At 41.7% G+C, this 25105-nt stretch overlaps 1 protein-coding gene across 1 annotated transcript in view; it reads right to left on the bottom strand.

Annotated features, from left to right (window-relative positions):
* The window catches only part of LOC139660789 (apoptosis-stimulating of p53 protein 1-like), a gene marked incomplete at its 5' end in the record, with an annotated part of 50540 nt that overhangs the window by 11780 nt on the left and 13655 nt on the right, over positions 1-25105 (bottom strand). Inside the window, 13 exons of the mRNA XM_071539018.1 lie at positions 13-163; positions 1538-1771; positions 2307-2531; positions 2656-2863; positions 3276-3343; positions 7392-7520; positions 8949-9174; positions 9443-9583; positions 9949-10137; positions 11182-11261; positions 11348-11468; positions 13003-13059; positions 14309-14404. Coding sequence (XP_071395119.1) covers positions 13-163; positions 1538-1771; positions 2307-2531; positions 2656-2863; positions 3276-3343; positions 7392-7520; positions 8949-9174; positions 9443-9583; positions 9949-10137; positions 11182-11261; positions 11348-11468; positions 13003-13059; positions 14309-14404 — 1925 coding nt within the window. The remainder of the gene's footprint in view (positions 1-12; positions 164-1537; positions 1772-2306; positions 2532-2655; positions 2864-3275; positions 3344-7391; positions 7521-8948; positions 9175-9442; positions 9584-9948; positions 10138-11181; positions 11262-11347; positions 11469-13002; positions 13060-14308; positions 14405-25105) is intronic.

Below are 25105 nucleotides of genomic sequence, written 5' to 3'. Positions count from 1 at the left end.
ACACGCACAGACCTCTGGTACAGTAGTTTCTGGATGTTTGGCCCCTGGGGGCCCTCAGGCTCAGTGATAGAGCTGCGTTTCTTCAGGGGTCGCGGGGCATTGCTGAGGCGTCGACGGAGCACCTCCAGGTCGGCATCACTCTGGTAACGTAGCGGGGAGTGGGCTTTGGAGGGGAGAGGTTGGAAATCACAATATCTTAAAAGGGTCTACGTGGAATTTCTGGTCCAATGCTGACCTCTATCGTTCAGTGATGTCATTACAACAACAAATCAAGGCTTGGCCCCTCCTCTGCCCTCCTCACATGCCGCGATTATATACACGCCGAATTTACCAGAACACCATACCGGTTAGTAATAAAGTCTTAAGTTATATTTTCTGATGTATATTTTTTGGCAATAAGCAAGGCAGAAACAAATTGCCAGAGTTCTGAATGGAACTTGGCCTGATTTTCTCTCTAAAAGCTGCACAGAGGCATTAGCCGTAACAAAGGCTAGCGCTGAACACGATAACAAAATAATGAATTAGAAACTGTGTAGGAGATTTTTCTAGCAAGGTTAGTTAACATATTCAGTAATAGCGTAACTGTTATTTACAAGCCACTTATTGTTGCTAGTGGTTCGCTAGAAGGCTAACTAGTCAAGATAGCTGCACAGCTCGTGGAGGACTGTGAGTGTGAGCCAAGTCTTTTGGGTTTTATTGGTTGCCAGATATCACTCAAACTAGGCTAGGCAGCATCATTAAGTTGCTAAGCACCTTCACCCGATGTACAACAACATGGCGAACAGAAATATTGTTGCCCATCATTTGGACCAAGCAGCGGATGCAGCTGTAAGCGAACTTGACCTGGTTTTGAAAGCCGAGCAGATGGCCTATGTTACTTTTTAAAATTATTTTTTACATGTGGTAAAGTACCATTTCAAGTTCTGCTCACACAGTCTATATAAACTACTACAAATACGGTAACACTTTACAATAAGGGTCACTAAGTTAAGGGTTAGTTAATGCTTAATACGGGTTAGTTAATGCTTAATAAGCATAAACTAACCCTTAATTAACAGTTAACTAATGTGTAATTTACTAGTGGTGTTCATGTTAACTAAGGTATTAATTTATACATTATTTAATGTTTATAAAGATGACTATTAAATAATGTATAAATTAATACCTTAGTTAACATGAACACCATTAGTAAATGATTACCAGACACATTAGTTAACTGTTAATTAAGGGTTACTTAATGCTTATTAAGCATTAACTAACCCTTAACTTAGTGCTTAGTGACCCTTATTGTATAGTGTTACCACAAACACAATCAGCTGTAACATTCGCTTCTGTTCACATTGTCTCTCTCTTGACAGTGACAAATGAGAAAGCTCCGACCACAACAACATCCGCCTCCTCAATAGTGATGCTATCGCTGTAGGCAACATCAAAGGAAGCCAAAGAGTTAAAGAGTTTTCTTAGGACCAGGCAGCCAGCGTCTACCATCAGACACAATACACAGATTCATGAGTCTGATCTATCCTCTGGTACCTACCAACTGGGGTGAGCTTGGTGGGACTGAGGGGGCGAGGGATATTGTCCACACTGGGGGGAGGGAGGAGTTGCCCCTCTCCGCTTTCTCCTCCTCTTCCTCCTCCAACCATTTCTTTATCCACAACATCCTCTCCTCCTCCTCCTCTTCCTCCTCCTCCTCCTCCTCCTCCCCCCTGGAGGAAAGGTACAGGGGATGGAGAGGTGGAGGAGGTGGGGAGGATGGGTTTACCATAGACTTGGGAGAGACAGGGGTTGGGGAAAGGGAGGGATAGAGACAATTTTTTCACTTGTGGTAATATTAACAATAAACCTACAGTATTCTTAACCTAAATGTAGCATCTTTTATGGTGTAACCTATGCTTCACGTATTCATGAAGGCGTGGAGCCATTGAAACGCAACAGGTTCCAAACAATATCGTTTTTTGAAGGCCAATAATGATACTAATATTTTTTATAGAATTTGCCAATAGCTGACATTTTGTGCTCTCAGCACTTTTAAATTTTACCATTTTCACGCAAAGAAAAAATCCTAAAATTACACATATTCAGTGTTTCCCCAGAATTGTATTCTTGTCATGTTGGAAAAGCTTTTGAAAAATTACCTAAACAAATATTGAAATAAATAATGTTTTTAATTATGTTTTTTTTATATTTTACGACGACGATGTATGTTTTAACTTGATTCTTAAACTACTTGGTAAACTCTGGTTTAAAAAAGTGCTATACAAATGAAGTTTATTCTTTACTGCTTACTATTACTGCTTAATTACCTGCTTTGACAGTAGTCCTATTGCTGAGGGATCCATAGTTTTTGGATTGGGGATGATGGAGGTACATGCTGTAGATGGAGCTGCTGTTCATGGTGGCGGGGCCCTTCCTGGGGGACTGGGGCCTGGAGGGATGGTCCGGGACGTAGGGACGAACGGCCACCGCTGGGGGGGGATCCGGTCGGTCCGTCTGGGGCAGAGGAGACAGCTCGGTCGTGCCGGTAGACCCTGAGAGCGGAGAGACGGGAAAAGAGACAATAAAGAGTTAATCTCCAAAACGGCGTACCTGTATCTCCATGTTCACATTCAATATCCTTACAAAAACAGCAAAAAAAAAAAACAGAGGACGTACTTTGGTTAGGAGTCGGGGGGACGGAGATGCGTTGCTGTATTTGTTGCGAAGACGATGACGATGATGAAGAGGATGAGGTGGCATTGGCAGCGCCGGATCGGGGCCAGCCCAGTGTACCAGGGGCAGAGCGGGGCAGGGAGCTGGTAGCACAGTGATGCCCCGCCGCCTGGTGGGCGGCACTGGGGTAGGTACCATAACCACTGGGATGCTAAAGAGAGAGAGACATAGATAAAGAGAAAGAGAGAGAGAGACAGAGAGTTATAATCTGAGGATGAATGGTGAATTTGTAAATCGGAAGTATGAATGAATATCCTTATTTTTGCATGAAATCCTGTATGACTAATTTGGGGGGATTTTGCTGTTTTTTCTTGAGTTGGAAGCTTACAAAATCTTTTACTACATTGGTTCTCAGAGTGGGGTCCAAGTACACCGAGGGGTCCAGTTCAATTTCACTATAATGTAATTCACATTATCCCAATCAAAGAATGTATAAGAATGACTATTCTAATTATAGCTTTCACTCACCACTATTACAAACTTAACCCTAACCCTAACCCTAAATTCCAAAAAGGTTTCTGGAGATAGGAGGGTATTAGTCTAATATGTGTAATGGTCAATACCTGTTCTGGACTGGTGGTCCTCCACTCCGACATACTCTTACTGATGGTCGGCCATGACGCTTCATTAGCTAAACATAGGGAGAGAGAGTAAGAGGCGATAGATTCAGGTTCAATGATCAATAGAGGGACAAAGGTTATGAGGTTAGAGAAGGAAAGCCAAAAAGAGAAAAAAGAGAAGGAGAAATGACAACCAAGTAGCATGCATTTTAGAGTAGGTGAAAGGTGAGAGTATCGGAAGTATTTTGGCCGTTCATTTGTAGTGTACAGATTTCAAATTAACTGACTAGAATATATGAGTCAAGACAAATGGCAAAATACCTGCATTTACATTTTGAACTTTAAGAAGACAAAACAGTCAAAGGTACAAGGCTGTGTACATAACATGGAGTACAAGTTCCTTTAAAGTCACAATGAAACCGCATTTTGAGAGCATCTTGCTTCCTTGATGTGATGTATTTCCTGTTGAAACAGGATGTTGGAGTGGGGAGGGATCATTCAAAAGTGTAAACCAATGGGATATCAGGAAGGCAGTTTGATTTGTTCGGATGGGCAGAGGGGCGGGATTGTTCAAAGATCTGTGATGGTTTTATTTGTTGGAGTTTTTATGTATGCCTCTTGGTACACGATGATGACACCACTAAAGATTTTCTATTTTCCAGGAGGCAAAAGTATTGAGATTTTGATATAAAAATACAATAGCCTTCTTGATACCCTCCTGCAACTATCACTAATAGGTTTCAGCGTTGGGTGGTTGGTTAACATAGAAAAGAAAAAACTCTTGGGCTTTACTCTTGAACCACAGTACCACTGTCTCCACAGAGATGGTGTTACATCACCAATTGGCCCCGTTCAATGCAATCCCAATGTCACAGTATCGGTCAGTCATTAAGTCCTGATCCACTGTAGCCTATTAACTAGTGACAATCCTGGAGGCCAGTGGCTCAGCAACAAATAGTGTTATACAGTTTCACAGTTGTTTAACAACCACATACTAACATAATTCAATACGGACGGAAGACAACAGAAAATAGCCTTATCACCTGCAGCTGGAGATACATATTAGTTTCAATAACATGCCATTATTAGCCATAGTAGAGTAATGGGTTTTGAAGGCTGATACTGATATTTTTGGATTTAAGCTGCCAACAGCCAATATTTTGTGCTGATATTCAATATCTTTACATAATAATTTTCATGCTCAAAAAATCCAACAAAAACCAAGGATTCAGCGTTTTGCCCAGAATTTCATTCTTGTCAGTATGAAAAAGCCTCTGAAACGGCATTTAGACCATCATGGGACACTAAAACTCCATTGAAAGCCACACTAATGCAGTTCTTTTAGGTGGGTTAGCAGCTCCTTAAGGCAGGGTGAGGCGGGATTCATTGCAGTTTTACAAACAGATATATCAGTCTAACCCTAAACCATAGTACCACCAAAAGAACCTTGGTAACTTGTGCCTAGCGAAGACAGATAGTGGACTAAAATTCAGTGTCCAGTGTCAAGGTATCACTTTAAAGGCTGTTACTTAATCACTTGGCCCAGCTCTTGGCACCATCACCATGTCACAGTTCTGGCACCATAACGGACTAATACTGATTAACTACTGAACACACCACCAGGGAGGCCGGTGGCCTATTAGAAAGTGAGGCTACAGTCAGTCAGGCAGCCTGTTAACCGCTGCTGTGACCTGCTGACCTCAGGAACTAAACAGTCACAACAGGAAATAAACAGTCAGCTCTGTGCTAAGTGGAAACTTGGCTCTCCGCCTGAGACCTGAGAATAGAAGCAGTCAGTCAGTGTTGTGGTTAATAAGCGACTGAGGGCTGCTTACAGCACTAGCATCACCACAGTTACTAAGTCCTGTTACAGAAGACTTTTAAAGGGGAGGTTCAGGATTTGTATTCATCAGTACTCAAGCCTCCTCTTTGAGTTCAACTGATATGGGTTTTTGAAGGCCGATACCGATGCTTTTGGATTGAAGCTGCCAATAGTGAGTATTCAATATCTAGGAATTTGACCATGTGCATTCCAGCAATTACAAACAGTCATTGATTCCCCCAGAATGTTGGCAGGGTGGAAGAGCCTCTGAAGCAGCATTTAAAGGTCCCATACACTTTCCAGTGTTTTATTTTATGTCTTGAGGTCCATTAAATTCTGTTTGTGTGGTGTCATGTACCGAAAACACTCTCAATCCATTTTTACACGTTCATTTTCCAGAATCTCTCTGAGCCTTACCAAGAACAGGCTGTTTCTGTTTCTGTTTCTGTGTCTTTAAGGCTCATTAATATTAACGACCCCTCTGTTGTGATTGGCTAACCGTTTCAAGAGTGAAACGTGAGACACCGCAGCCCGGCAGCTACAGGTAGGGAAATCCTGTTTTACACCATATGGGACCTTTAAACCATGAGACACTAAAACTCCCCATTGAAACTAATCATAATAATAGGAAGAAAAATATCAATAAATCATATTCACTATACTTGTGTGGGATCTGACCAAAATGTCTCATTAGAATCAATTCAGGGCTTCCCATAGACAACTAGTGTAGTTGTAATTGTAATTCTACAATAAATACAGTATGTAATCAAACAAACTGCATCATATCCATCATATCAGACGTGGACCACACTGACTGGACCAGATCTGATTTTTAATAAAATCAGTATCAGCAGACCCATATATCAGTCTAACCCTTCTCTTAAAAAGGAGTATCAGGAGTTTTGAAGGCTTTCTTATTGATCATTAACCAAGCCCCCTCTAGGGACATTCAAAAAGAGAGCTTTTGTTTCTGAGAAATTGGCTCCTGCATCCTGTTACCATTTGCTAGCAAATGCTAGTCCAAGTCAGGGGAATATGAGACCATTTCTCTCACACTCAACTTTAAAAATAAAAATAAAATAAAATCTTCACTACTATACTAAAGCTTATGGAAGTAAATCATGGTTTGTAAATGGTTTGTGTGTGAAAATAATTGTATTTCCTGTTGAATTTTATTTCCATGTACAGACTAGTGAGGATATACTAGTATTCATATATAGAATTATATTACAGTGGTAAATTTTGCTGGAGAGCCTTAATCATCTCTCTGTATTGAACAACAGTAACAATGGCTGATATGACGTCAATCACACACACACACACACACACACACACACACAGTTACCTGACTTCAGACTTCCTCTCATTCAGAAGTCTTTGTGCCTGCCCTGTAGACTATTTGTAGATATGATTTGGAACAATGTATTTTCCGCATTACATAAATGGGGACAATGAATAGAGCTGTGGCATTTGCTCTGGCATTCAAGAAAACAATAGAACATTAAGAGTCCTGGTTCAAGACTCCACTGATACCCAGTAGTTAAATAATCAAAGATCAAATGTGTAGAAATATACTACTATTTCTACAGTGGGTTATGTTCACAAGGGTGATGCTAGTTATATGAATGGAGGGTGAAGCTCAGATGCTAAGCCAGTATGATTATTAGCTGGATTTACTAATGTTCATAATCTAATGAATGTTAGGTCTATGGAATATTGTACTGTTGCAGGGATTCTTAGGGTGCGATCACGCCTACAGTCTGTTTTCTTTGGTCTGAACCATAGTGGAAAAGTTGACTTTGTTGCATTTTCCTATTTGGTTCCTTCAGGTTCACAATTACAAACAAACCAGGGCTTGTAAACAAAAGTCACATGACTCACAGGTAGCTTGTTTAGTTTGGTCACCTGAGAGATCACCACCAGAGATTTTGGTGGTGGTTTTGGTCCAGTTATTTAGCTCAGCATGATGGACTTGTCTGCTGTCTTTGCCATAATTTACTGGTGTTCATACCAGGTAAGAACACATGAAGAAATAGCTGAATGTGAGCATCATCTGCCCAAACAAACCAAAGGAGTAAACACTCCAGTTTGAATACATGTGTGAACGTGCCCTTAAACTGTTTCAGTTCAGAACCCAAACTGTAGAAAATGTAGTCTCTCACCTTGGAATCCAGGCTCATTACAACAAACTAGTACCATAAACAGGCCTGCTGCAGCTTATTTAAAGAATCAGGTCCTGGTAATCTATCATGGAACTAGTAGTGAGGGAGTTTTTCTAGCAGCTCCTAGGGACTCACTGTTGTTACTGTTGCCCCACTGGGGGGACTGAGGCCCCTCCCCCTTCTCAGTGGGCTCCGCTAGGATGATGTCTAAATCTGACACTTTCCATTGGCTGGGAGGCTTCCTGACCCCACTCCCGTCCTCCTCTGCATGGCCACACCCACAAACAACAGTAACAGCCACGGAAACAACAATACAATGTCAACACGACATCAACAATAACATCATCAATAACGACGTCACCAACACAAATCATAACAACAGCAACAACAATCACAACAACAACCACAACATCAACAACAACAATCACAACAGCAACAATATCAACATAAACATGAACAAAAGCAACAACGCAACAACCACAGCGTCGACATGCAAAACATCAACAACAACAACACAAATGACAGCGAGATAAAATTGACAACAAAAACCACAACAACAACAACAACAGATAAGGGGAGGAGAAGAAGAGGAGGAAACAGACAGGAAAAGGAAATGGAAGGACAGACAGTTAGGAAATGTAAATGTTGGACAGTGCAGCTAGAAGTATTGAAGCAAAAGAAAACAGAATGATAAAAACTCTTGAATGCAGTTGTAAAATCTCAATTTCTCTGAAACAAACAAAATAAATAAAGCCATGGGTTGACATCATTTCACTTGTTTCAGTGGATATTTGTGCAACTCCCAGTGCCAATAAGCAAGTGGGAACTATGCTTCAAGATTTTGATCATGTTTCAAGGAAATTCTTGACGAATGTTAAAATGATCTCGCCCCATTTTTTTTTACAGTATGTAAAAGCTAGTGATGGGTCCTTCGCAATCTTTTGAAAGTACATCAAGTCAAACAAAGAATTGAGCTTTTACTACTGAATGTGAAGAATTGTTTTATGACAAACAGAACAGTTAGCCTTGGTCTGATGAGCTTGTCCAAAGCCCTAATAAAAAGTTGATGTTAAAGGAATAGTTCACCCAAAAATGAAAATTCTGTCATCATCTACTCACCCTCATGCCAGTTGAACCCTAAAGAACAGGTCCCCATTGACTTCAGTTGTTTTGGAGAAGGCTGCTACCAAGTTGTGCTGGCAGCCTCCCTGTGTGTTATATGGACTAACAAATTTCACCTGTGATTCATTTGGCATGAGGGTGAGTAGATGATGACAGAATTTTCATTTTTGGTTGAAATATTCCTTTAAGCAACCTAATGAGGCACTCTCACTGCTACATTTTTGCAAAGATAGCTCAGTAGCAATTGTCAAAGGTATTTTCTTTTTATTTTTTTTTTACATGAAAGTGACCAATCAAAAGACAAGTTTTCATTCAATGGAGACCTTTTGGAAAAACTGAAATTCTGCTGAACAAAGCGCCATTTGGGAGCTGAGGCTTTAAACCGAACGGAGCCAAAACATCTGGCTCTCCTCAAAAAAAGAGTGGAAAATCTCATCGCTATCAAGAGCAAAAAAATGACACGCCTTCAAAATCTCGAAACAATAAACAATAAACCCTATCTCAATGCGCAATAAAGTCACACGCTAATCTCATCGTTAATTCCACTGTATCCCCTGTCTTCTTACCAACCTGAGAGGGAGCGGACGTGGCTGAGGGGGGCGGGTTTGGGCGGCGGGTCGGGCGGCAGGGGGTACCCCGCCTCCTGCCTCCCCCCTGCTGGGACCTGGATGTAGGGGCAGACAGCCGCCACGCGCCCCGAAACGCCACCGCCGCCGCCGCCGCCGCCACCGCCACCGCCACCGGGGTGATGGGAGGTCTGGGGGGAGGGCGGGCCTCCTCCGTTCATACGACTCAACTAGAGCGGCGCGAACGGAGAGAGAGAGAGAGAGAGAGAGAGAGAGAGAGAGAGACAGAAAGAGCACATTTTAAGCAAACTTGCAAATTAGGTGCATTATCATCCGCTGGGCTGAAGTGAATTTCCTGGGAAAGTGATTGGAAGTGTCTTGAAATGCCAGAAAGTACAGGCCAGAAAAGGAGTTTGAAAGCCAGGGAATCTCAGCATCTGGCCACGTAATCGCTGAGTCATCAGTATTGACTGTGTGTGTGTGTGTGTGTGTGGATACCTCTGCTCTCTTCTTGTGCAGCCGCTCTCTCAGGTCTCCGATGCGTTTGTCCATCACCGTCACCTGGGTGTTCCTCTTGTTCAGCAGCTCCTTGTTCTGGGCCAGCTTGCTGCTCTGCTCCAGGTTGTGACGGTTACGAGCCTGGGGACCAGAGACAGAGCGTGAGGAGAGACGGAAGGGGACGGAGGGAGAGAGAGAGAGAGAGAGAGAGCAGGAGGGAGAGAGGGAGAGCGATGAAGGGACAAAGTAAGTCTGAAATCTTTGTTCTGGGTGAGTTTGCTCCAAGAAACAGGAAAAGAAGCGTGGGAGGAGAGTGTGCGGTCTGTTTTTGTTGCTGCTTATCAATATTCTAATTCAAAACTGCAAATTGAAAAAATTCCCATAAAGTAGCTTTGCCCCGCTTGATTTCTACATAAAACAACAGCCTGAAGGTTGTATTTACGACCTCTGAAGTCCGAGGAGCACCTGAAGGCAGCATATTCCCCGGTGTGTATCTAACTCTTTACCTGCAGCTCCTGGTACAGTTTCCTCAGTTCCACAGCTGCAGGGCCAGAAAGGGGCGATCCCTCCTGGCCAGCGGGCGCACCCTGGGACCCGGTGGGTGCTCCCTGGGACCTGGCGGGTGCTCCCTGCTGCGCCGCTGCAGGCTGCAGTTGAAGGCGTCCTCTCCTCAGATCCTCCAACTGCTGGGTCAACTGGTAAAAAACACAGCAAAAAGAAAAAAAACATGCTTTGCTTGAAATGCATTTAGAAGTGAAACAGACTCCTTACATTAGTACAGCCTCCTTCCCTTTTTTGTCATTTGGTCACACAACATCTAAGTAGAGTTTTGGTGACATTCAAGGTTATTATCGTTAACGAAAACTAACGAAATAACTAAAACTGGGTGTGAAAAAACATTTTCGTTAACTGAAATAAAAAATAAAAAGGAGGCTTTACAAAAAAAACGATAACTAACTGAAACTGTATTGTGTGTTTACAAAACTAACTAAAATAAACTAAAATTATAGAGAAAATGTCTTTAGTTTTCGTCTTTGTCAATTTATTTCATACATAAGCCTAGTATTTTGGGTGGATATGAAATCTATCTTCCAATTTTTTTTACCTTTTTGAATCTCGCCCCTGACAAATACCCCATATTACAAAAAAAGACTAAAACTAACACTGAAACTAATAAAAACTAAAACTAAGCATTTTCAAAAAATAAAAACTAAACTAAACTAGCAAACCCGCTTTAAAAATGAATTCAAACTAAACTGAAATTGAAAACAAAAAGTCAGAACGAAATAAAAATAAAAACTAATGAAAAATGCAAAACTATAATAACCTTGGTGAGATTGCATTAATTTGCAGGATTGACAGAATGCGGGAAATGCAATTAACAGATTTGTTGACAAAATCCTGTTAGTGGACTGTGAATTTCAGCAGTCAGGACCTGCTTTGGCACTTTTAAAATCATAGCAGACATTACAAATTAAAGTAGTTTCAGTGTCATTTGTAAACATTGTTATTATACTCAAGCAACAAAAACAAAAAAGGGGCGGAGTGGCGAGAAAGAACTTCTGATGTGATTTTTTTTAAACATGGCTTCCAGGTAGATTTCTGCCGATTTGTGCTTGATCTTTACTCTCCATTATAAAACCTATACAAGTACAAATCTGGACTCACTTTAGGCTATAAGGTATGGTGAATGCCCACACCTTCATATACCCAACTGATGCCCACACCCTCCATGTTACCTGGTCCACTCTGATCACCGCAGACTGCAGCTCTGCCTGCTTCTCCTGAAACAGACTGCTCACATGGTTTATCTCTGCAGCTAGAGAGAGAGAGAGAGAACAGTCGCCCATTAGTCATCATCACAATTACACACAGTATATATCTCTGCTGTGTGCTCAGGCTTACAGAGGTTTCCGTTGATCAGTTTGCTGTAGTCAACTTGTCCTCTCATGGCTCGGATCTTCTTCAGCTTGGCTTCCTGACTCTCCACTCGCTCCTTCAGCCGCTGCAGCTTCTCAGCTTCAGACTGAACGGAACAGAAGAGTGAGGGAGAAGAAAGACACAAGCTGCATTTCCACCCGAAAGTCACGTTTTTGGTGAACTTTTGAAATAACAATACGATAAAATGAGAATTAAGTCTTTCTCCCTAAGCTGGGTTGAAGCAAATTAACAGGCGGCCTCATATTTTCAGGATCACTTTGCCATACCCAACTGATGTCCATTCATAGTCTGGACACTGGAGGCATGAACGCATCACTTCACCACTGATTCCAAAGAGACAGCTATGAAGATAATCATTTGCTGCCCTTTAATGATAGGAAAACATTAACGAATCATGTTTATCCCTGAATGGCCCTCTGTCTGTTGATTAACGAATAGATAGATAGTACTATCTATCTAGATGTTTTACAGACTGCCACACACTTTGGTTAGATTTGCGGTTTCATATAAAACCGTAACAACTCAAATAACCCTTGTTGAAATATCAGAGGAAAGGTTCTGAAAAAGTTATTTTTATACTGCTGATGTGTAACATTTCATTCATTCTTAAATGGTTCTTTTAAGGTCCAATGTCGAACCATTAGACCATACTGTGTTAGGGCTTTCAGGTGACGTAACACTCCCTCTGGCGGCCATGTTGGAGGTCCTCAGCTCTTCAACAACAGTGCCAGAGACAGCTGGGTACACTTCTAAACTTACGACTTGGTAGGGCTGGGCGATATGGTTGAAATCAATATCATGATAATCATAAGGATTTTTTGACTGTGCTCACTTTGATTTAGCTACAGAGCATTGATATGACTGTAAGTGTTCCGCCTGAGGATGAGTGTGTGGACAAACTGTTTCCAAAGGTTATCAATGAATTCAATATCAAATATATTCATTAACAGGCATATAAAGTATAATATTGTTGCTGAATGATAGGCTACAGACAAAACTGAAATACTGATACTGATAAAACTGAATAGGTAACTTGGGTTTGAGCTCTATATGCACATCCGAGATCATGAGAATAAGGATGCGAATGAACGTGCACACACACAATGTCCGCTTTTACCAAGATGAAAATCTGGCAACCCTAGTTAGTAGTGACTTGTAATTGACATTAACATTAGTTGCTTTGCTAAATAGCCTGCTGGCTAGTTAGCTAACTAACAGTTTGTTCAGGTTAACTGAGCTGACTCTTCTCAAGCTACAACTCTTCATGTTTTGGAGTAGAGACGAGAGCTGAAGACAAGACAGTTTACTGTGTCACAGTAGCCTACATTTGGAAACAAATCTTCAATCAAATAAAAACTCTTACTTACTAATAAATGTACACCCACACTGCAATCTTATTCAGGTGTCTCTCTTTTTCTAGCCTGGTTGTTATATATTTAGCCATTATTTGCACACAGCCAATTCTCCAACGGACCTCCATGATGGGGCCAACTGTGGTTGCTAGGAGATTTCTGACAAACCTACAAAGCTTCTATGGTTCTTTCTGCTATGGCTCAAGCTTAGAAGCTGGTACTGTGTAGAACCCTTTTTGTAAAGAGTGTAAATATATAGAAACCTACCTGTGTCTGTCCCTGGTTAGATCTGCCTCCCTGCTGAAGATACCTCAGTCTCTGCTCCTATAGGAAAAGAAAGGAGAGGATACAACTTCAGGTGTCATTGTGGAACTCAGACTAAACACGCTTACACACACACACACACACACACACACACACACACACCACTGGCTTCTAAACAATTTGCATAGCTGCATATTCTCAATTTTGGAACTGTAATACATTACTAGAGATATTGATGAGTATGTACTATGTGAGTATGCATTTTCAATCAAAATAAATTAGCATCTCAATATGGTTTGAATGCATTAACTATGTATTATTGGTTCGTTTTCATTGTTTTGATCAACAGCCCTACCAATGAAGTTACTGAATTGAACTGAGAGAGAGGGAGAGAGAGAGAGAGAGAGAGAGAGAGAGAGAGAGAGAGAGAGAGGAAAACAGGGCCTGCCATGTGATGCTGACTGAGGCAGTTTACACCTCTCTCGCTGTCTATATTGTGCTGGCACGTACTACAGCTGACCTGTCACGCACACACACACACACACACACACACACACACACACACACACACACACGCACACACACACACAGAGGAAGACGGAAATGGAATGTTGGCAAGAAGCAGCCCATCATTCACTAGACAGACAGACAGACACACACACATACACACTAATAAGGCACATTACATAATACTAGCTTGTTTTATTGCATGGTAGAGTAATAGAAAAGACAGGAAGTCCTCAGTCCATGTTGAGCGGATGGAAACTGTCCCTATGTGCCTTAAGGAGCTGCTAGCCCACCCTGTCTTTCCTGGAATACACACTTCTGCCTCAACTTCCCAGCAGCTGCGGCACACAGATGACCTCATTTCCTGTCGACTTGAAAGGTCACTTCCTGTTGCGTGAATGGGGACGGCATGGGGCGACCGCCGTCTCCCTCTTTCTCACACACACACACACACTGTCATCACACACACATAAAGCGGAGGTGATCGGTGGACGCAGATGTGAAGTCTGCTGTGATATCTTGACAGTGCTTAACCCCCCCTGACCTGGATCACATGTCCTGTTTCCATGGTACCGAGACCTACAAGCCACGATCCCATAACTCACACACACACACACACACACATTCCCCAGAAGCCTTACACCGTAGCTCCAAGGGGCCCTTTAACCGAATTATTCCGACAGACTCATATAGATAACCTTACGCTAACTGACAGGCAATCCATCCAACAGCTGTGTGTGTGTATGGATGTGTGTGTGTGTGTGTGTGTGAGTGTGTACGCGTGTGTGTGCGCACAAATTACCTTGGCGACCAACATCTGTTGCTGAGCCTCTATTTGTTGCTGTTGTCTTGTGGCCATTTCCTGGAGCTCAGAGAGGGTCAGCTCCACACGGGGAACCTACACACACACACACACACACACACACACACACACATTGAGAATTATTCAGAGGAGCCTTGTGTATATTAACCATCTATATATCCATTGCCTCAAATCATGTTACCTTTACAAGTACCTTTAAAACACTGATATACAGTATAATTACTCATGTAGATGCGTTTTCATATTATCCGATATATTCATATTATCGCAATATGGCCTCCTGTAATTTTCAAATTTCAGGAGGCGCAATATTTGTTAAAAGGTGAAATGTGTGTCAAAATACCATTTTAAATGAAATATTGTGGTGCTGCAGAGATGTCCTGGCCTACACATCATATTCTACAGACTTAAGAAAACATCTTTGTTTGGTACAGATCCCCGCAAAAAATCACACCATAATCATTTTAATACGTTAAAAATGATCATTCCCTCTAATCATATAATCATATCGCAATTGCAATATCAGTCAAAATAATCACAATTAGACATTTTTTCTAAATCGTTCAGCCCTAGTGCACGCACACATACACACACACACACACACACACACACACACACACACACACACACACACACACATACATACATACACACAGTCACTTTCATCCCTTTCATCAAACAAACACAACAGGCTTTGAAGATGAAAGAGACAGAAATAAACACTACTATCTACTTTGACAATGCAGAGGAACCTCTCAACTAAAACAAATAGTTTCAGTAAGCAAAAAATGGTTTTAAACATAAAGTTCAACATACCATTTTACTGTTGGATTTAAGTTATTCCATGTTTTTAAAGCACTTTGAGTTGCATCATGGTCTGAAATTGTATTTGACTCGACTTGACTCGACTCGACTAGACTAGACTAGACTACACTTGACTTGACTTGACTTGACTTGACTTGACTTGACTTGACTTGACTTGACTAGAATAGACTAGACTAGACTAGACTAGACTAGACTAGACTACACTTGACTTGACTTGACTTGACTAGACTAGACTAGACTAGACTACACTTGATTTGACTTGACTTGACTTGACTTGACTAGACTAGACTAGACTAGACTACACTAGGCTAGACTAGACTAGACTAGACTTGACTTGACTTGACTGGTCCTGACTTGACTTGGCTGGCCTTGACTTGACTTGGCTGGCCTTGACTTGACTAGACTAGACTAGACTGGTCCTGACTTGACTTGGCTGGCCTTGACTAGACTAGACTAGACTAGACTGGTCCTGACTTGACTTGGCTGGCCTTGACTAGACTAGACTAGAGTAGACTTGACTTGTCTTGCCTGGTCTGGCCTTAACTGGTCTTGACTGGACTTGACTTGCCTTGACTGGTCTTAACTTGATTTAACTTGACTTGACTTAACCTGACTTGACTTCAATGGTCTTATCTTAACTAGACCTCCGCGCTCAGTTCTCATTGTCTATTGCTGGTCTCTGTTTGGATTGAATTTGTCGAACCAGCTCACACTACAGGAGGATATCAATATTTGTCCAGATTCGAGTGGTAAAAAAATCAAACATGTTTGAAATAATATTGATGGTCCCGACTGAATCAAGAGGCAAGAGATAAAGTCCTGAACCATCAGACACTACCAGGTGATCTGTACGACAGGCCAAAGCTAACACCAACTCACTCCAATCGTGAAAATCAGTGGTGATGCTGGAATCACGCTAAAAATCATGTAGTGTGCCCCCCCCCTGCCTGTCATATTGGGTGTTTTGAAGGTCTTATTCTGGTTCACTGAGAAATTACCTCACATTTTAGGTCACAGCGCAGCTTCAATGTGCTAAAGACTTATTAGGCTAGCAGCTGGTGGCCTTGGCAAAGTGACAGAATTATAGTATTGGCTTAGATAAACAGCCAGGATCCTATCAGCACTGTGACAATGACATAACCATCACCTGAAAAAAAGACAAACACACAGCGCATGTTTCCCACATTCCACTGGCGGAAATGTGTTTTATCAAACCAAGCCGCATGCCAGTACACTGTGTTATGTGGCTGTGTTTGGAGATGTTCTTCAGGACAAACATTTCTATGAATGTTTGTGTGTGTGTGGTGGCATGTGTGTGCGTGTGTGTGTGTGTGTGTGTGTGCGTGCGTGTGAGGAAATGCCTTTAGCGGTCTACAGCGGAAGGTTTCAGTCCAGCCACATCCTGCTATTGTGTATGTTCACTCACACACACACACACACACACACACACACACACACACAGACACACACACACACACACACACACACACACGTACTCACACGGTGCAGGGTCTTTCATAATAATTTCCAGGATACAGTGAAGGCAGGGAAGGAAAAAGGGAAATAAGTGACTCTCTTCTGTGTCCATAGTCAATAAGCCAGCCTTGAAATAAAAATTCATTAGCTGACATTTTAAAGATCCAATCTGAATTTATTTGATCGTCTAAATATTGGGTGTTTTCACATCTTGCAGATGGGAAATAAATTGTCCTCACTTTCTTAACCCATCATAACATAATCACAACACTGTAAAATGTAGATATGATTTACCACAATGCAGCTCTCCACTATATCAAATTAAGAAATGCCTGGGCAGAATAGAATAGAATACTTATTACAGAAATACAGTACTGTGCAAAAGTCTTAGGCACCCTAGATTTTTTATATACATTTCTTAGAAGTCTTCAATGGTTATTTGTTTTCTGCATTAGAGTGTCAGTAGACTGCTGTTTATTGTAAATTTTTGATATTCAGAAACTTTTCATTTCATTAGTTTTGAAAGCATCTTCGCTTTATGGATTTCTTTGACATATGCCTAAGACTTTTGCACAGTACTGTATGTCTAAAATGAATTGCCTTTTAGAGCAGACAGCAAGAAATTGTTAAATGCATGACAAACATGTGTGAATGACTCAGTATGATGTAAAACATATATAGCATATATAGCTTATTGCATAATATATTCATTCACAACATACCAGGCCTACTTAAACAGTTTTAGCCAGGGACCCAAGCTGAGTAAAACATAGTTTCTCACACTGGGATTATAACGTACTAGTACTCTGCTAATCTGGAAATCCACCAGAAACCAAGCCTGCAATCCACTTTGGGTCTCCATCCAGAGTTTAAAAAACCTGGGAAACCAGTAGTTTGCCCCATTATTTTAATTGACGCTAATTTATGACTGTCACCTAGTGAAAAATGATCTGCCATTTTATGAGTCATTATGAGACTGATGATTATGGATGTTATACATACATCACAGGGGAGTCATGCAAAGATGCTGTGAGGATGCAGTTTTTTCTCACACTGTTGAAGCTATTGTAGCATTCTCTTGCTTTACTCTCAGGTGTTACTATTTTATTACTATGTTATGTTTTGCCAATATCTTATTGTATTTTAATCTCACCATGCCAAGGTTAGTGGTTTGCTTCCCACCCATACTGAAAAAGTATCCTGTAATTTGTTTGTTTTAGATAAAAGCATCCATCAATTGCCACGTTATCTTAGGTCTTAGATAGCCTACAGCAAATGGATTATTAGACTACCATTGGTTTAACAGTAATAGTGATTATTTGATCATCTTAATAAATTTGGATGTTTCCATAAATCATCATAACACAAAAACAGTCCTGTATTACTTCACTATCTGCAACCATTGCCGACATAAACAAACCTTTCACAGCCTCAACATCCACATAAAAAGTTATGTTTAGCTGTCACATACTGCCAGTCCAAACAATTAAAAATATCAACAAAGCCAGTAGCATGGAGACAGTGGTTCAACAAGAGAACACCACACTGCAATTACAGACTGGGGCTTGAAGTTCTACCCCTGTATTACAGCAGGAACTTAACATTGGCTCAACATTTGGGTGATGGTGTTTCATTTGTTTGTATGACTTAAAACCCTAGCTGCTGCCATTTTGCCCAAGCTGGAGATGTGAGGAGATAAAAGCATGAATGACTTTCTCCAGATTACTAAATGAGGTCAAATAACACTGTTTCTGGTTAATTTTCATTTTGCAAACAAAATTGGGACATCTGGTACTTTATATCACTGAGCCATCTCTTGGGAGTGGCTTAGCCATTCAAAATCACTGGGTTTCTGTGTGCCAGTGGAAAGAACAATTGACTTTACGGATGATATGGCCAAGTGGGAGCATGCAAATGAAAAACAGAATGGGGCCTAAAATGTAGCCTTGAGGAACTCCAGAGCTAATGTGTTTTGAAGAAAGAGGAGGAGTGTCCTACAGCGATAGAGGAAATCCTATATGAGCGGTATGAGCTGAACCAATTAAGTGCTGTTTCCACAGAATTTGAATGGACAGAACAGTCCCTCCCATTCAAATCAACGGTCCTGGGTGGTCATTTTTATGTGTACCGTTCCAATGTAAAACCTCCTTGGTACCGTTGGCCTAGCTTCCATATAAACCGGCTTACGGCAAGTCGCAGCAAGGACCAAGCAGTGGAAACGTTCGGTAGTCTTGTAACATTACAACCCACTCACGCTGTGTGGCAGCCGGTGTTACACCATTCCATTGTCACCATAGAAACTAACCATAGACGCTATTTTTTGGTGTACTAGCCAAAACACTGTAGAAAACAGTGGAAAGGCTGTTCTATCCATTCAAATTCTGTGGCTGTTTCCTTCACACCAACCTGGGATTTGAGGGGGTTCAATTAAAATTGCATGGTCTACCGTGTCAAAGGCTGCACTAAGATCTAAAAGGATTAAAATCAAACTTTCCCCCAAATCTGCTAGCTAAAAGAATTAGTTACTTCAAAGAGGGCGCTCTTTGAAGTACTGTGTAAACTCTGTGAAAGTCTGACTAGGGTTCAGGGGTAAGGGTTCGAACAACAGCTTGGACTTTGTTTAAGATGCGGTTTCTGCTAGAGATGAGAGAGGAATGGGTTCAAAATAGTTGAAAACAAGTCGGATGGAGGGATCTTAAGCTTTACGTGTGCAACCAACCTCATGTGCTCACTTTAATTATGAAAAAAATTAAAGCCATTAGCCACTAAATGACATAGGGAATGGAAGCCCTAGCCAATTCAATTTTAGTAGCATGCTATCTGTAGAGATAAATGATACCGATATGCAACATTATTACCTGCAGGCTGCCTCTTAGGATTCTCAAGAGCTTGTGCTTTAATTAGGACCAATTTATTCATCCCATTCCGTATATTTTATGGTTGTGGTCATTTCATAGCTTACACTCATTTCATTGTAAATTACACCATGGCCTGGGGGAATACTCAGTTCCCATTGGCTGGAAGGTGTCCATTAATTTCGTTAAACATTCAGTACAACCAGTCATCTCTAATGTGCTTAGCAAGATCTGAGCGTCCCATCGTCACCTTACTCTCACATAAATATATATATTTTTGGTTAATATTTTAAAATGGCTGGTCTCACATCATACCTTATATCAGCTATAGCTGCTGGAGTCACTGTGACGCACTAGCTTAAAAAAAAAAGATGGGATATTTGTGACTGCAGTGTATAGCATTTTAGCTGGAGGTGGGTCCAAGTCATTCTGTCCCTGCTTTGGTTGATATACAGAGGTGGCTGTTTCATCATAATGTTGCTTTTCCTGCATGCTACCAAATGTTATTTCACACAATATGATGCATTGGATCTATTGGATTTCACAGCAGCTGACACTGTAATTGCCTGTACACTGCAGACTACTCTATGATTATGATATGATGCAGCTGTGCTACGGTATTATTACCTACAGAATTACCAGCAGATCCAACGTAATGCAGACTATATCATGCTTTAGACTATGACATTATGCAGATTACACTGGTTTTCCACTCTGTGCTGCCACATGTCATTAGCTGCCTGCTGACCCGTGGGATTCTGCAGACCTTCACTTTGATTTGCAATACAAACAATCTACAGATACACACTGGTCTTCTACTAATGCACAGTCCAGTACCATCACCTGGAAGCAGACCATGTGAAAACCTTGTAACTAGTGATGTAGTGGTAAATAAATAGGTGGATAAACTCTGGGTAGTGATCATCATGAGGCACGGTCAATGTACTGTAAACCAACTGTTTTGTTGTTTTTTTCCTCAAGGATCCTATCCTCATATAACTTATATCTAGGAATGGGACAATATAAGAAATACAATATATCCCAATACAACAATGTGACAAAAAAAGAAAAAGTTAACTGTCATATTAGTTGCTGTTTACATTCCAGCAAGCCAATGCCATTGCAAGAATGGTTTGTGGCTCAGTAAAAATACATAATTCTGCACAGTCATACTTTGTTGTCATTGAACTTCTATTTATTATATTGTATTGTGGTTGTATTGAATCGTGACGTGAAACAAGCATATCAGCGTTTGATACTACTTATTATGACATAATTTACATAATAAATATTTATGAGGTGGGCGTACCCTCCACTGCATCCCGGCTCCTAGCTCCAATCTTTGGGGTATTTTCATGTTTTAACACCAACTGAAGGATTGTCCGCTTCTCTTAGAGGCTGAGAAAAAATCCTATGACCCCCCCCCCCCCGGAGCTTTATCCAAACCCCATTTTATAACCAGCCTCAAAAATGCCTGCTCATCAACCTAAAAAGTTGACATTTTTTTTCACTTGACAACGGCAACATGCAATTTGATAGGTCATGCTGTCTATCTGACGGACCACACCGGCTCATCGCTGTGGCGTCTCTGCACCGCTCTTCCCAGAGATCACCTGTCAATCAAACGGTGTGACATCTTGCTCCCTTGGATTTTCTGTGGATGAAGTTTCAGCAGGTAGCGCTCTTTTTCTTTATCTGTTTCTAATGACAACACGCATTCTACAGTTCCTGAAAAGTTGTCATTTTTCTATTTTGAGATACGAGTTTTTTTTTTTTTTTTTGCCCGACACTTAACAACGGTGACGTGTGTTCTATAGGCGCATTATCTGGCAGTCCCCCCCCCATTGACATTAACATGCGGGCCTGCCCCCACTGAGCCGTATTTACCTGCAGGCTGTCCCATGTGATCCTGCAGGAGCGGACTTTAATTTTGCTGCATTGTCCTTCAACAGTAAATTCCTGCACCAGATCCACCTCATTCCACTCCATCCTCGCAGGCTTTTTCAGGGGGGGGGGCGACAGCAAAAAGACGTTTCTGATGCTGGACGGAACCAAAAAAAAATCAGCTAGAAAAACAACAAAGCCAGAAGAGAGAGAGAGAGAGAGAGAGAGAGAAAAGAGGGGGGGAAAAACGAGAGCGATCCTTATCCCAACTTTCCCTCTCGTTCGCCCCGCCGATCTGCCGTGATTTACGGCGCTCTCGCTCTCTCTCTCTCTCTCTCTCCGTCTCTCTCTCTCTCTCGCGCTCATTCAGCCCACACTCCCTCCCCCTCTTTATCTCGCCCGTGCAAACTCTCTCTCTCTCTCTCTCTCTCCTCCGTTGGGGTGTTCTCATATCGCGTGTGAACAGAGTGTAAAAGCCGGTAAGGTGACACCGCATTCACTTACTGCAAATACACAAAGCCATCGACAAATAAAGCTATACTAATACATATCTTTCTTTCTATATGTCATCCCTCTTTCTTTCTATACCTCCATTTCTCTACATATTCTTCTATGCCTCCTTCTATCGCTCTTGCTCTCTAGACATTCCTCTGTCCATATACCTCCATCCCCATCCCTCTCTTTCTTTACCTTCATCCATCTCTTTCTATACCTCATCCCTCTATCCCGCTCAATTTCTATACCCCTATCCCTCTTTCTTTCTACACCTCCTCCATCCCTCTCTTTATGTACCTCCTTCATCCCTCTCTACCTGTACCTCATCCATCTCTCTTTCTATACCTCCATCCCTCTCTCTTTCTATACCTCATCCCTCTATCCCGCTCTCTTTCTATACCCCTATCCCTCTTTTTTTCTATACCTCCTTCATCCCTCTTTCTATACCTCCACCCCTCTCTTTCTATACCTCCTTCATCCCTCTCTACCTATGCCTCATCCATCTCTCTTTCTATACCTCCATCCCTCTCTCTTTCTATACCTCATCCTTCTATTTCTCTCTCTTTCTACACCCCTATCCCTCTTTCTATACCTCAATCCCGCTCTTTCTATACCTCCATCCCTCTTTATACCTCCATCCCTCTCTCTTTCTATACCTCGTCCCTCTACCTCTCTCTTTCTATACCCCTATCCCTCTTTCTTTCTACACCTCCTTCATCCCTCTCTTTCTATACCTCGATCCCTCTCTTTCTACACCTCCTTCATCCCTCTCTACCTATACCTCGTCCATCTCTTTCTATACCTCCATCACTCTCTTTCCATACCTCATCCATCCCTCTTTTTATACCTCTATCCCTCTTTATACCTCTATCCCTCTCTTTCTATACCTCTATCCCTCTCTTTCTATACCTCCTTCATCCCTCTCTACCTATACCTCATCCATCTTTCTGTACCTCCATCCCTCTCTTTCTATATCTCCCTCAGCCCTCTCTACCTTCACCTCACCCCTCTCTCTATACCTCCTTCATCCCTCTCTTTCTATACAACCCTCCCTGGATCCCTCTCTCTCTCTCTCTATAACTCCATCCCTTTATCCCTCTCTCCTTCTATACTTCCCTCCATCCCTCTCACTCTATCCTTCCATCCCTCTCTCTCTATACCTCCTTCATTCCTCTCTTTCTGTACATCATCCCTCTCTGTTTCTACAACTCCATCCCTCTATCCCTCTTTCTTAAACTGATTTTTTTGCTGCAGCAGCATCCCCCTTTCTCTCTCTCTCTCTCTCTCTCTGTCTCTCTCTCTCTCTACCCCCCCTCTCAGCAGGGAAATCACTGCACCACAGCATGATGAGGTAGTAGCTGTTCTCAATCAACCTCTCTCTCTCTCTCTCTCCCCCCTCCCTCTCTCTGTCTCTCTCCAGATGTGTGTTATGAGGAAGATGATGAGGATGATGATGTTGGTGGATTAACGGCCATTGCCGCGTGTGTGCCGATCTCGTGGCACAAATTCCCGCCGGCCACGTCCAGCACACACACACACACACACACACACACACACACGCACACACACACCACAGTAACAGCTGACTCCTGCTGCGTCATATTTTCCTCTCTCACTCTCTGCAATACACACACCCAAACACAACGTTTCGCTGTGGGTGTCTCGCTCCCTCTATCACACACACACACACACACACACACACACACAGTAACATGTGACTCTACTGCTCTACTGTGTGATACAGATACACATCTGTCTCACGCAGAAACACACACACACACACACACACACACACACAGCCAGTAATGACAGCAGACAGAAATTCCTGCCACTGCTGCTGTTCTGAAAGCAAGCATCAGTGGTATGACCCATGCTGTGTGTGTGTGTGCGTGTGTGTGTGTGTTTGTTTGTTTTTTTTGACATCGTTCTACCTAATTAATATTTAACTTTTTCCGACATTTCAAAATTAGCTTACAATTCCCGTGTCACAGTTGGTTGGAAACGTAATGTTTTAATTCAATAATCTTTGGCTCAAAATCTGGAAATATAGACCATAATTCACTGCTGCATGACTTCTGATTGGTGGAGCTGACTGCAGACTGGTGTCACATGACTTCTGATTGGTGGAGCTGACTGCAGACTGGTGTCACATGACTTCTGATTGGTGGAGCTGACTGCAGACTGGTGTCACATGACTTCTGATTGGTGGAGCTGACTACAGACTGGTGTCACATGACTTCTGATTGGTGGAGCTGACTACAGACTGGTGTCACATGACTTCTGATTGGTGGAGCTGACTACAGACTGGTGTCACATGACTTCTGATTGGTGGAGCTGACTATAGACTGGTGTTACATTATTTCTGATCGGTGGACCTGACTGCAGGCTCTTCATTCTCATATCCAACATGTCATCAATATGGCATGAGCAGGCCATGGTATGTGGAAAATTGACTTCAGGCGGCATGATAGGAATGAACAACAGTGGCTGCATCTGTTTCTTCTGTATGTCAGAGGGACTGATGCCATCCATTCAGCATGAGAGCTAACAAGTAGAAAAAGTTTCACTGCAGAGGTCTAACAGAGTTAACTCTTGGCCTGATCTCACAGTGATATGTGGGACATTAGACTAAAAGCAGTGCAGCCTGGTTTCAGAAGCCATGTGGAAACATTTGAGTGAGAAAACTTGTTACAGATGAGGATATATATTACATATCAGAAAGGTCAGAGCTATAGCTGGGAACCATTGAACAGTACCAATTCTGATAACTCAAATCCAATACCTGTTTTAGAGTAATACTTTTTTTATACCTCTAGTCGTTGAATGGAAGCATATTTCACCAATTACTAGTTGTTGTTTCATTACTGTAAATGAAACTAGAGTTTGTTATTGCTGACATTATTCGTCACTAATGAAACTGCTCATAGATTTTTGAATGTGGTGAATACATTTTCATATGCATCTTATGAGCACAAAAACAAAAAAATAGCACATTGAGCTTTACCAATCCGACAAAGATTTTCTCCTTCCATCAAGTAAACAAGCAAGTAATTTTTTTTTTTTTTTATAAAATAGTGTAATGCTTTTAATATGAAATGACGCTGCTTGGGATGCAAGACCAATTGCAGAGAAAATGTATTTCAAACCTACTCTACATACCACTAAGTATCACTTTATGAATCAAAATTTGTTGAAATAGAATTTTAATTCGATCCATTTAAAATGTAAATGATAGTGGCAT

The sequence above is a fragment of the Centroberyx affinis genome, unplaced genomic scaffold (assembly GCF_046629955.1).
Source record: "Centroberyx affinis isolate AG114_WGS23_722 - 3 ecotype Tasmania unplaced genomic scaffold, CSIRO-AGI_Caff_v1 ptg003385l_1, whole genome shotgun sequence".
NCBI lineage: Eukaryota > Metazoa > Chordata > Actinopteri > Beryciformes > Berycidae > Centroberyx > Centroberyx affinis.
This window is presented reverse-complemented; position numbering and strand designations above follow the sequence as displayed.